This window comes from Oryctolagus cuniculus, chromosome 5 (assembly GCF_051225735.1).
Source record: "Oryctolagus cuniculus isolate XC-2025 breed Fujian yellow rabbit chromosome 5, ASM5122573v1, whole genome shotgun sequence".
NCBI classification, from domain to species: Eukaryota; Metazoa; Chordata; class Mammalia; order Lagomorpha; family Leporidae; genus Oryctolagus; species Oryctolagus cuniculus.
Genome location: NC_142871.1, coordinates 46,577,577 through 46,591,330, shown reverse-complemented (window position 1 = coordinate 46,591,330; position 13,754 = coordinate 46,577,577). Strand labels below are relative to the sequence as shown.

General features: G+C 36.8%; 1 protein-coding gene across 1 annotated transcript in view; it reads right to left on the bottom strand.

Annotated features, from left to right (window-relative positions):
- TRDN (triadin) overlaps positions 1 to 13,754 on the bottom strand; it is a gene marked incomplete at its 5' end in the record, with an annotated part of 426,652 nt that overhangs the window by 177,623 nt on the left and 235,275 nt on the right. Inside the window, 1 exon segment of the mRNA NM_001082743.1 lies at positions 6,667 to 6,720. Coding sequence (NP_001076212.1) covers positions 6,667 to 6,720 — 54 coding nt within the window.

The following is a 13,754-nucleotide window of genomic DNA, read 5'->3' as shown; positions in this document are numbered from 1 at the left end:
GGCCAGCGCCGCGGCTCACTAGGCTAATCCTCCGCCTTGCGGTGCTGGCACACCGGGTTCTAGTCCCGGTCATGGCACCGGATTCTGTCCCGGTTGCCCCTCTTGCAGGCCAGCTCTCTGTTGTGGCCAGGGAGTGCAGTGGAGGATGGCCCAAGTGCTTGGGCCCTGCACCCCATGGGAGACCAGGAGAAGCACCTGGCTCCTGCCTTCGCATCAGCGTGGTGTGCCGGCCACAGCGTGCCAGCCGTGGCGGCCATTGGAGGGTGAACCAACGGCAAAAGGAAGACCTTTCTCTCTGTCTCTCTCACTATCCACTCTGCCTGTCAAAAAAAAAAAAATATATATATATATATATATAGAAAAAAAGGAATTAAAATATGAGTTACATAGACAAGAGCTCTAATTTATTAATATGTGCTTAATGTAACTTCAGTTTAGGTTTGAAATTGTTATAGTCCACAAATAAACTGTGCAAAACCAGTAAGGAATTGTGTACTAGTTTGCAAATGACATTTGCCTTTGGGATATTGTGTATGAAATGCCCCATTTCCAGAATGGGGACAAATATGCCTTCCTTCTTTTAGCAAACTTAAGTCATCTTTTCCACAAAGAATAAGGCACCAACCACATTAATCACTTTTTAATTCTAACTTCCTCGGCGTTAGTATTCATTTAATTCAGGATCTTGAATCTAAATCTGGATTCAGGTTGCAACTCATGGGTATTATTAACCAGAAATATTTTCAGAAGAGCCTCAGTAGTCTGGGGTTTGTTCCAAGCAAAAGTAAAATACATTCAAGAACTCTACTCACTCAGAGAAATCTTAGTTCACATTAGTTAAATATGAGATTGTGCACTTCCCTGCACATTAATTCCATTTGAGTGGAATAGAATGTCAAGGACCAGTTAGCACCAGCATCCTGGAACATTTTGAACATTTATTCTGTGCTGCAATTCCCAAATCACTTTCAACACTTATTCTTTGGTTTTCACAACATCCTTATAATAAAAGGAATCCAGCACAAGAACCAAAATTGCAAAACATTAAAAAAACTAATGTGCTCCTATAAAGATTAAGCAGCATAACAGGATCTAAAGCTCAGGAAAAAAAAGAAAATATACTTCAATTTAATTTAGCATAGTTGTTTTTTCTATGCCTTACATTATTGGTATCTTATTTCTTATACAAAAAAGTGAATTTACAAACAAAATACTACTATTTGTGACATGTTCTTTTTTAATATGCTTAAACTAATAATACTGAAAATTTATAGATAATCTGTATTTATAACATTTTGAATTTAGAAATATATCTACGCATATAATAATTACAAGGATACTTATAAGAGTAGGAAGAAGGGAAGGACGAGGAACGGTTGACTAACTGTTACTAAGATATAAATAGATAGGGATAAGAAGTTCTGTTGTTATACTGCACAATTGGATGATTACAGGTAATATTAATGTACTATGTATTTTCCTATAAAAAGAAAAAAGTTTAAATCAGATTTTTAATATTTTTGTCATAGGGAAATGTTAACTGTTTGATAAGATAGATATATTTAATCTGATTGAGATTACACAATGTACAACTGCATCAAAATACCACGTGATACTCCATACATAAATACAATTTAAATGCAAGGAATGCAGGAATTTGTTTTAATCCTTGAAAAAATATAAGTTGCCTGTAGATGTTTGGATTGATTTCTGGTGTTTCTATTCTGTTCCATTGGTCTACCCATCCGTTTCTGTAACAGTACCATGGAGTTTTGATTATAACTGCCCTGTAGTATGTCCTGAAACCTGGTATTGTGATGCCTCTGGCTTTGCTTTTGTTGTACAAGATTGCTTTAGTCGCCGGCGCCGTGGCTCAATAGGCTAATCCTCCGCCTTGCGGTGCTGGCACACCGGGTGCTAGTCCAGGTCGGGGCACTGGATTCTGTCCCAGTTGCCCCTCTTCCAGGCCAGCTCTCTGCTATGGCCCGGGAATGCAGTAGAAGATGGCCCAAGTCCTTGGGCCCTGCACCCCATGGGAGACCAGGAGAAGCACCTGGCTCCTGGCTTCGGATCAGCACGATGCGCCGGCCGCCGCGCGCCGGCCGCGGCGGCCATTGGAGAGTGAACCAACGGCAAAAGGAAGACCTTTCTCTCTGTCTCTCTCTCTTGCTGTCTACTCTGCCTGTCAAAAAAAAAAAAAAAAAAAAAAAAAAAAGATTGCTTTAGCTACTCTAGATCTTCTGTACCTCAATATGAATTTCACCATCATTTTTTTCCAGATCTGAGAAGAATTTCTTTGGTATTTTGATTGGTATCACATTTAATCTATAAATTGCTTTTGGAAGAAATGACATTTTGATGATATTAATTGTTCAATCCATGAACATGGAAGATTTTTCCATGTTTTGGTATCCTCTTCTATTTCTTTCTTCAAGATTTTGTAACTCTCATCGTAGAGATCTTTGATGTCCTTGGTTAAGTTTATTCCAAGGTATTTGATGGTTTTGTGGCTATTGTGAATGGGATTGATCTTAGAAGTTCTTTCTCAGCCATGGCATTGCCTGTATATACAAAGGCTGTTGATTTTTGTGCATTGATTTTATATCCTTGTTCTTTGCCAAACTCTTTTATGAGTTCCAATAGTCTCTTAATAGAGTTCTTTGGATGCCCTAAATAATGAATCATATCATCTGCAAAGAGGGATAGTTTGACTAGTTTGACTTCTTCTTTCCCAATTTGTATCCCTTTAATTTCTTATTCTTGCCTAATAGTTCTGGCTAAAACTTCCAGAACTATATTGGATAGCAGTGGTTAAGAGTGGGCATCCCTGTCTAGTACCAGATCTCAGTGGAAATGCTTCCAACTTTTCCCCATTCAATAGGATGCTGGCTATGGACTTTTCATAAATTGCCTTTATTGTGTTTAAGAATGTTTCTTGTATACCCAGTTTGCTTAGAGTTTTCATCATGAAAAGGTGTATATTTTATCAAATGGTTTCTCTGCATCTATTGAGATAATCATGGGTTTTCTTCTGCTGTTTGTTAATGTGGTGTCACATTAACACATTGATTTGCGAACACTGAACCATCCCTGCATGCCAGGGATAAATCCCACTTGGTCTGGGTGGATGATCTTTCTGATGTGTTGTTTCATTCTTCATAGAAAGAATTTGGGAGGATTCCCTCTTTTTTGATTGTTCTGAATAGTTGGAGGAGAATTGGAGTTAGTTCTTCTTTAAATGTCTGGTAGAAATCATCAGTGAATCCATCCAATGCAAGGCTTTTCTTTGTTGGGAGGGCCTTTATTACTGATTCAGTTTCTGTCTCAGTTATAGGTCTGTTTAGGTTTTCTATGTCTTCATGGTTCAATTTAGGTAGGTTGTATGTGTCCAGGAATCTATCCATTTCTGATAGATTTCTCAGTTTGCTGGCATACAACTCTTTGTATTAATTTCTGATGACTCTTTTTATTTATTCTTTCAGTGTAGGACGAAAAGTTCTATAGATATCTGTTAGATCATTTGGTCTGTGGTGTTGATTAAATCTGCTGTTACCATTTTTATTTTCTGACTGGTTGATCTGTCCATTGCTGAAACTGGAGTACTGTTATATTGGAGTCTAAGTCTCCCTTTAAGTTCCTTATCATATTTTTTAAATAGACCAGTGCCTGTAATTATGTGCATATACATTTATAATAGTTACATCTTCTTGTTTAATCAATCCCTTAATCATTATATAGTGCCCCTCTTTCTCTCCCTTGACAGTTTTTGTGTTAAAGTTTATTTTGTCTGATATTAAGAAGGCTGCACCAGCTCTTTTTTGGTTTCTGTTGGCATGAAATATATTTTTCCAAACTTTCACTTTCAGTCTGCTTGCATCATTATTGGAAAGATGTGTTTCTTGTAAGCAGCAAATAGATTGGTTTTGTTTTTTAATCCATTCAGGCAGTCTGTGTCTTTTAACTTGAGAGTTGAGGGCATTTACATTCTATGTGACTGTTGATAAGTAATGAATTTGCCCTGCCATTTTTCCAAAGATATTTCTAATATATACTTCCTGTGATCTTTTACTGAGTGATTTTCTTCTTTTACTTTCTTTTTTATTGATGGCCATGTTTCTGTTTTTCTGTGTATAACACATCTTTGAGCATCTTTTGCAGGGCTGGACGAATGGTGACAAATTCTTTCAATTTCTGTTTGCTATGAAAGGTCTTTATTCCACCTTCACTCACAAATGAGAGCTTTGCAGGATATAATATTCTGGGATGGCAGCTTTTTTTCTCTTAGTACTTGGGCTATATCTCACCATCCCATCCTAGCCTGTAGGGTTTCTAATGAGAAGTCAGCTGTGAGTCTAATTGGAGATCCTCTGAGAGTGATCTGGCATTTCTCTCTCGCACATTTTAGAATTTTTTCTTTATGTTTGACTGTGGTGAGTTTCATTACAATGTGTTCTGGTGAGGATCTCTTCTGGTCATGTTTATTGGGAGTTCTGTGTGCTTCCTGTACTTGGATGTCTCTGTCCTTCTCCAAACCCGGGAAGTTTTCTGCTAGTATCTCACTAAAAAGGCCTTCTAATCCTTTCTCTCTATCCATGCCTTCAGGAACTCCTAGAACCAGAATGTTGGTTTTTTCAATAGTATCCTGTAGATTACAGACAATATTTTTCAGATTTCTAATTTCCTCTTCTTGTCTTGGTTTGTTTGTATACATTCTTGTGCTCTGTCTTCTATGTCCGATATTCTCTCTTCTGCCTCACTGATTCTGTTTTTAAGGCTCTTAGCTGTGTTTTTATTTGTTCTATTGAATTCTTCATTTCATATTGATTTCTCTTCAATATCTCAATTTCATGTTTTGTTAAATTCCTCATTGCATTTTGATTCCTTTTTAAGATTTCATTTTCATGAGCGAGATTTTCTTTCATGCCCTGCATGGATTTCAGTATTTCATGAATTTGTTTTTGATTACTTCTAAATATTCTTATCATAAATTTTTTGAGTTCTATTTCTTGCATTTCTTCTATCTTGTTGTCTTCATAATCTTGTATTGAAATGTCATGTTCTTTTGGGAGCATCATGTTGTCTTTCTTGTTCTTGTTTCCTTGTTTGTGCATTTGTTGTTTGGCATTGTAGAGATACTAGCTGGTTTCTCCTTTTTTATTTTTTCTCACGATGGTGGCTTTTCTTGTTGTACTATGTTTCGGTAGATAAGTGGACTGTCTGCTTTCAGTGAATGTCTAGAGGCTTGTGGTGGGTGTGGCCAGAGAATTCTATTCAGTTCTTCAGGGTTAAGGCTGTGCCTAAGGTGACACACCCAGGTTTGGTGTGGTAAATCTTTCTCTCTCTCTCTTTAATCAGAAGGGAAGTAATTCTGCTCAGCTGAGCTCTTTTCCTTGATGGTGACCAGTGCCTGAGTGCTAGCCCCAGTGGGTATAATATTCGTCTGCTCTGTCCCAAGGACCACACAAAGGATCGGTGCAGTCCTCAGTGTTAGCTCGGATTTCCCCACAATGTCTCTTACCAGGTAGTCAGGGCTGCCCAACCTTGTGGCATCTTCCACGGAGACTACTCAAAGTCTCACCCACACTGTGAGTTCTCCCACACACCCTTAGTTTTTTTTTTTTTTTTTTTTTTTTTTTTTTTTTTTTTTTTTTTTTTCCCACAGTCCCAGTCAAAAGCTCCACACATTCACTAGATCTTAGTCTCCTGTTTTTACTCCCCACCAGAGTCACGTTTTTCTGCTCAACTGATTGCTGGATGCAGCCCCAAGCTGGCGCAGCTGTTATGTATGTATAAAATGGCACCTGCTCTGTTGGCTCATACGTCTTGGTAAGGTGATTGGAGGGACAGAATCATGTCCGTACCTTCCCTTTTATTTTTTCTGTCCTCTAGTTAGCCTGGTGTGCTTTCCCCCACAGAGCTTCAAGCTTCATTCCCTCTATGCTCTTCCTGTCACTTTTCTGCCAGTGTCTCGGGCTACTGCATTTTCATCTCACTTCACTTTCCAATGCTGGTGCAGAGGCTCTTGGCAGCTGGGGTCCTGAGCCGTGAATGCCTGTGCCCTTTACTTAGGTCCACCACGTCCCTCTGATTACAGAAGAGTTTCCTCTGTTGTTTTTTTCCCTAACTCTTCCCTGAGACTACACTATCTCCACTTTTAATAAACTATCTTCTCCTGGACAACCAGTAAGCTCCCTCCCTATTCCACCATCTTGAAGCCACCCCCAAGTGTAATTATTTTGCAGACATATCTAGAACCCAATTTTTAGGGTTTTCATTTTTATGCAATAATATTAATACATCATGTTTTTCTAACATGACACAAATTATGATGCATAACTAAAAATCACTAGAAAATATATGTATCACTTGATATTTGCACATATCTATCTCCATCTCTTTCTCTGGCTTACTCTGGCTTTTGTGTAAGTTCAAATACTGAAACTTGGAGGCACATACTAATTCTTGGGTCCTTCAGTAATTCCTCTGCACATTTGTCACTACTCAATCAAGCTTACTCCAATTAAGAAGTACCTGACATGTGTGTCTGCAAGAATGTTTTCTGTAATAATCCAGCAGATGGTGCTATTCTGCAATAAACAGCTGGCATTTTTGTCAGCAAAGTGCTATGGACTTAAAAGCATTTTTTTTAAATGTTTTATTGCTTACCTTGTGTTGTGACTTTTACAGTCCCTGGTTTGGTATCAGGAGATTTCCCTGGTTCTTAGAAAGAAAAAGATAAACAAATTAGTACAAAGTACTATTTCAGAAATATAGTCTAACAGCAAAAAATGATGTGAACGAGAAATGTCAGTTTAAAAATGAAATGTAAAACGTTTTGTCCTTGGTGCTCTGAATTTCAGAGAAATGAGCACATTATTAAGGGAAGGGGGAGAATAAGGCTTATGTAGACCAAAAAAATGAACAAAATTAAAGCACAATAATTTTATTTATTTATTTATTTCACAGGTAGAGTTATAGACAGTGAGAGAGAGAGAGAGAGAGAAATGTTTTCCATTCATTGTTTCACTCTTCAAAAGGCCATTATGGCTGGTGCTGCGCCGATCTGAAGCCAGGAGCCAGATACTTCTTCCTGGTCTCCCATGCGGGTGCAGGGGCCCAAGCATTTGGGCCATCCTCCACTGCCTTCCTGGGCCACAGCAGAGAGCTGGACTGGAAGAGGAGCAACCGGGACTAGAACCCAGCTTCCATAGGGGATGCCAGCACCGCAGTTGTAGGATTAACCAAGTGAGCCATGGCACCAACCCCAAGCATAATGATTTTAAAAAACATTGTTTCTCACTTTTAACTGACCATGAAGTATCACTTAGAGTTTATTTGGCACCTGAATTTGAATATGTCAGAATTACTTATCAATAATTTTTTTTTTTTTTGGACAGGCAGAGTGGACAGTGAGAGAGAGAGACAGAGAGAAAGGTCTTCCTTTTGCCGTTGGTTCACCCTCCAATGGCTGCCGCGGCCAGTGCGCGGCGGCCGGCGCACCGCACTGATCCAATGGCAGGAGCCAGGTGCTTCTCCTGGTTTCCCATGGGGTGCAGGGCCCAAGCACTTGGGCCATCCTCCACTGCACTTCCTGGCCACAGCAGAGAGCTGGCCTGGAAGAGGGGCAACCGGGACAGAATCCGGCACCCCGACCGGGACTAGAACCCGGTGTGCCAGCGCCGCAAGGCGGAGGATTAGCCTAGTGACCGTGGTGCCAGCCGTATAAATCATTTCTGTATTATCAGGCTTTTGAAATGGATAGGGCATTTAGATACAACTGAAATGGCTCATTGGAGGTCACTGGCTAAGATGAGAGTAAAGCCCAGAACAACCAATTTCTAGATGGAGCCTCAACTCTAAGATGTCAGTCCTTGTACTGATGAGGTGCCCATCACTGTCAAGGTGGCCCTGGGCTACAACATGTATTGTAAGGGTGTGAGTAAGCTTCATTTTATAATCTTTCTCTCTTAGCAGACTTTTGGCTGTTTTTTTTTTTTCCTTTTATTCTGAATTTTGTGTTTAAAGAAACAGAACACAGAAATATATGTGATAAATATTTATGTATGTTTAATCAATTAGAATGAAAAATAATGTAGATAAAAATATTTCAAAAGACAATGACTCATTTCACATTTCACTTACAATTGTTTTAGGACAATTTCTACTGTTTTCAACATTAAATTTTAATAATATTGAAAGCAAGATTTAGTCATTTATTTTAGATATTTACCTTTGTTCATTTATTCTTCTTACACTTTATTAGAAACTTTCAGGTATTGGTTCTAAATTAGGTGTAAATGTCACCATGTTCCTGAAGTTGTAATTATGAAGTGTATGAAGTTCATAACTGTAAAGCTGTATAGTTCTATATACATCCCTATGTACTTACCTCTAAGTGTATAGTTTAAAAAACTTGTCATAGGACCACAAGTCCCCTTAAGTTGGGTGGTAAAAATACTATCTTCAGTGTTAAAGTGATCATATGGGTAGAATTAAGTGTTAAAGTGATCATATAAATAGAATTAAGTGTCTGGTAATTATGATGGATGGAATTAAAAAGGAGTGAATGTTCCAACTTGGGAAGCAGTCCACAAAGCAGATTCATAGAATGACAATCACTTTAAATAGCACTCTGACCTCAGAATAAGCCTTTAAGGCATTCTAGTCTTGTTGAAAAGCCCACTAGAACATTTCAGTCATGAAAAGCCAAGACACTGTGGCAAAAAAAATGTCCTGCAAGAAGGACCTCAGTTGGTGTGACCCCAGTGGAAAGAAGTGGTCATCAAAGCAGTTATTTTTCTCTGAAGGGGGAGAGAACTTAACTTTGCTTATGAACTTGTCTAAATACTGATAGAGTTTGAGGATTCAAAAGGCTTCCATAGCCTAGACAGCTCGTGTCAGTAGCCTCAGATGATCACTGATGTTATACTAAGAGTGCTAATTGTTAAATTAACAACAGGAGTCACTGTGCACTAACTTCCCATGTAGGACCTCTGTCCTCAGAGAATTTTATTATGACAGTCAACAGTAAAACTTGTTCTAAAAGATTTTTTTTAGTTTTAGTTTATTAAGTGGAGGAAATTTTTATCTCTCATAAGTTTTAGTGATTCTTAGTGTCCAACTCCATTGCTTGTTACTTAGGAGCTTCCTTAATTAATGATAAAACTCATTCTCAAGGACTTAATTTTAAAGTATTAAGTGGAGGATATTATTATGTCTCATAAGTTATGGTTATGTCTAAGTGCTTGCAAAGTATATATCATTCTTGGGTGCTTCTTTAAAGTTAGTAAAGTTTCTAAAAAATTGAAATTAACTTTGAGATGCAATGACTTTGAACAGCCTTTGTCTGACTGTTGTGGGACAGTTTTTTGTTTTGTTTTGTTTTGATTTGATTTGATTTGATTTGCTTTGCTTTTATCATGCAAAGTGTTGAATTCTTACTTAGTATAGAGTTGGTCTTTTGTGTATAAAGTTAAATGAAAATAGATATTAGTGGAGAATGGAACTGGGAATGAGAGAAGGAGGAGTGGGAGGGATAGGAGTGTGGATGGGAGGGTGGATATGGTAAGAGGAATCACTATGTTTCTAAAGTTGTACTTATGAAATGCATGAAATTTGTATTCCTTAAATAAAAGCTATTGGGGAAAAATGAATGAGCAGAAAAAAAAAGTAGTGGTTTATATACATCTATATTAAATCTTTCATTTAATTATTATCCAGCATTGATTAAATGCAGCTTATTTAACTTTGTGATACTTGTTAGAGTTAGGAAATAACAATATTGCACCAAAATGATTTGACAAGCAATCATAAGCAAAGATTTCATGTTTTTCAGCCAAACAAGAGATTCAATTTCTAACTCATGCTTAATCATTTGTTTTTGAGATAATTATTCATTTATAACAATCATAATCATGAAAAAGCCATTTTTTTCATTTTACATCATATAAATATATATTGTTATTTCTATATATGTGATTATTATTTTAGTTTTTCTTCAAATAAACTATCTTTACCCAAAACTAAATACTGTTGACCTATGATTTGTTTATAATTAATTTTCATTTTTTCAACTAGCATGTTTCTCCAACCTATAATAGATGACACAATTAGTAATCAGTCGTCTACATAGATACTATATTCATGATACAACTCCGCGTATTGTTTTAATTCTATTCTTATGTAATTAGTGTTTAATAGCCCCTTATTTAATACTTAGTTCTTAAAAATGGTTATGAGGAAGAAAAGAATATGTACACAGAAAAGATCAACAAAGAGCTCTGGAATGCTCAAATGTCTCACTCTTTGGGGATCTCATCATATTAAAGAATTGTAGTCTGTGACTACATTTTAAAACTATTTTAGGATTTTTTCTATTGGTGAACAACCTTAGAATTTTGCAGCTGATTTTTTTTTGTCTTCTCCTTTTGCTTTATATCCTCTTATGTCATTTATCTTACACAATTAAGCCACACATAAAATTCTATGGACCATTTGGTATATTTGTGAATTATAAATGGTTTTCTTGGAACCATATTACTCCTCCCACTGACCATTCAGTTTCTCTGTCAGCTTTTTCCTTGATGGTTAAGTTGAGAAACATGTTCCTGATTTCCCGGAGTCCCCCATTTGAGTGCCTGGACAGATTCATCAGTTCTTAGCAGAGTCACATTGTCACCCTAATCTGTCTTTTGCCGGCTGTGTGCACATTGAATGACCATGTTTTATGCTTATTTCCTATGGGCTCTTTTTTCTGTTCTATCTCAATTCCCTCTCTGAGTTCTCCCTAATGCTTGGCTCATCAAAAAACAACAAAAAACAAAAACAAAAATAGTTCACTAGTGTGTTGTGAATCATTAAAAATAGTGATCCCAGAATCAAGATTCTTTTTTTTTTAACTTTTATTTAATGAATATAAATTTCCAAAGTACAGCTTATGGATTACAATGGCTTCCCCCCATAACGTCCCTCCCACCTGCAACCCTCCCCTTTCCCACTCTTTTTCAAAGAAGAAATTGAAACATTTTGTTTTAGAAATATCTTGCTAATAATGCAATATTACCAGATATTTAGCCTGTCTGTAGATGAAAAAATTATGGGAAAACCAAAACACATATATCTTTTTAAATAAGATACTAGCAACTAATGACAAATTATCTGGCAAACCAATGAGCTGCTACAACAGGCTCTAAGTTATTGTGTTCTATTCATATAAAATGCATTATTACCTTTGGATGTGTGTACTCTCAGAATAGAAGAGCATTAATATTTGAAAGTTACTGTACACCTCAGAAGCTCATAAGCTAAGCCTCTTGTACTTCTTGCTCCAGGAAAGCATATTTCAGGTGCCTTACCTCATTTCAGTATGATAATTACCCTATTGAGACAAAATTAATCATGAAGCAGCCTTCGGCCATCCTGTCTGACCAAGGGGACTTAAGCCTGAAAGAAGGACCTATTTGCTGCCAGATATGCAAATTGAAACAGGTGAACAATGCAGAAATATGAATAATTTATCAAAATAATCTTATTCCTAGAGGTTAAAAAAACTAAATAAGCTGGCAGTATCATTTACAATAGGTAGTATAAATCAGCTACACTATTTTTTCCCAGAAAATCTTCACCTCATCAAACCATGTATTTTGTTTTAGAATCTAAGTAGAATTTATCTTATTCATCTTAGTAGCTTAACACGATAGAGTTCAATTCAGCAAAAAAATTTATATATATATGTAATGTTTGATGTCTCTTAATTCCTTTCACCTTAAGTGTTTGCTCAATTACTAAGAAAATGACTATCTTTCTTGTTAAAATCATTCTATGCATTTTAATCTATAAAACAAAGAATTTGATGCTTTAATTAAATATATATATATATATATATATTTGGATTTAGCTTTTTCCAATGTGATTGGGAGAAAATTAAATGTAAGAAAATGAAAAATGATTGGAAATCATAGATCAGAATAGTACATATTTCCCTTCCAAAGTATCATCTTGTTATTCTATTGGAATATTATGAGAGTAATGCATTTCTTGAGCAATTAAAAATTTAGAGTAAAAATGAAGATATCAATATATTTAAAGCATTAAACAAATAATGTAGTTTTGTAATAAAAGAAGAAGTTATAATTGAGAAACAGATCACTTGACTTTTTATTCTTCAGTGTGTATAACATTTGGGGAAGGCAGACTCCACCTAGATTAAGGATAAGTGTAATGCATAAATCTAATAGAAGGACAGAAAGAAATCCCGTGAGCTGATACAAAGTCCCATTCCTGTAAATGCCAGACAGAGAAATGCCTGTCTCAGCAGTCTTAGATGTGTGTGCTTCAAAGCTAAAGGGACAGGTACCTCTTGTCACTCCAAATCCCTTTCCATCTTCTACAGCAATTTGATTTGTAAAATCAATTGCGAGAAAAGCTAATAACAGTATTAGAAAAATTCTCCTATACTATGTTTTCAGAGCAAATTTCATTATTTGTTTGTTTATTTTCATTATTGAGGTTTGTCTTGGTAGTCCTGTTACCATGAAATAATTATTCCCTCCTCTGAGATGTTGAAAGTGTGCATTTTGAGTAGCAAATGGAACTGATTTTCTTTTTTTTAAAAAAATATTTATTTATTAGAAAGGCAAAGTTACAGAGAGGCAGAGGGAGAGAGAGTGAGTGAGCGAGAGAGGTCTTCCCTTCTCTGGTTCACTCCTCAGATAGCTGCACCAGCCAATCAGAAACCAGGAGTCAGGAGCTTCTTCAGGGTCTGTCATGTGGGTGCCCAAGGATTTGGGCCATCTTCTATTGCTTTCCCAGGCCATAACAGAGAGCTGGATCAGAAGTGGAGCAGCTAGGTCTTGAAACAGCGCCCATTTGGAATGCCAGCACTACAAGTGGCAGCTTTACCCACTATGCCACAGCACCAGCCCCTGGACTAATTTTATTAGCAGAAGCATATAATTCCAAGAATAATAAGAACTTGAGTGGAAATCTGAATTATACTTAGAATTTCAAATAGAAACTTGACACTTAGCTAAAATAAATGTATAATTTGGAAAAAAATATTTGTCATATGCATGGTTTTTCATATGCATCGATTTTAGGACTCACTGGGGCTCTTTAAGGAAAAATAACATCAAGAATTTATTTTAGAATATGTTGTATTATATATAAAAAGTAAGTGTATATATATAGATATATGTATTTATAAACGTGCTTATAAGGCAGATTTTCTGATTATTTATATTTAGCCATACTTTCCAGTTAAAATTTCAATCTTAAAATTTAAATGAGGGTGTGCAGTGCTGTAACGCAGCAACTTAAACCACGAGTTGCAACTCTGGCATCCCATATGAGCACTGCTGCTTCTCATGCAACTCCCTGCTAATGTACCTCAGAAAGCAACAGATGAACCAAGTACCTGGACCTCTCCCACCCGTGTGGGAGCCCCAGGTGGAGTTCCAGGCTCCTAGCTTCAGCTTGGCCAAGACTCACTGGGATCATTTGGGGAGTCAACCAGTAAATGGAATCTCTCTCTCTCTCTCTTTCTCTCTCTTACCTCCCTCCTCTTCTCCCCCTCAATCTTCTCTGTTTATCCTCTCGCTGTGTGTAACTTTGACTTTAAAAAAAATAAATAAAGCTTTTTAAAAAATTGAATAAATTTCTGTGGATAGACCCCCTAGGCCACAGTTTACATGCAGAGAAAGAAGTGGTTCCATCATTAAATGATATAACGGAATAGTGTGATCGAAATTCAGCCC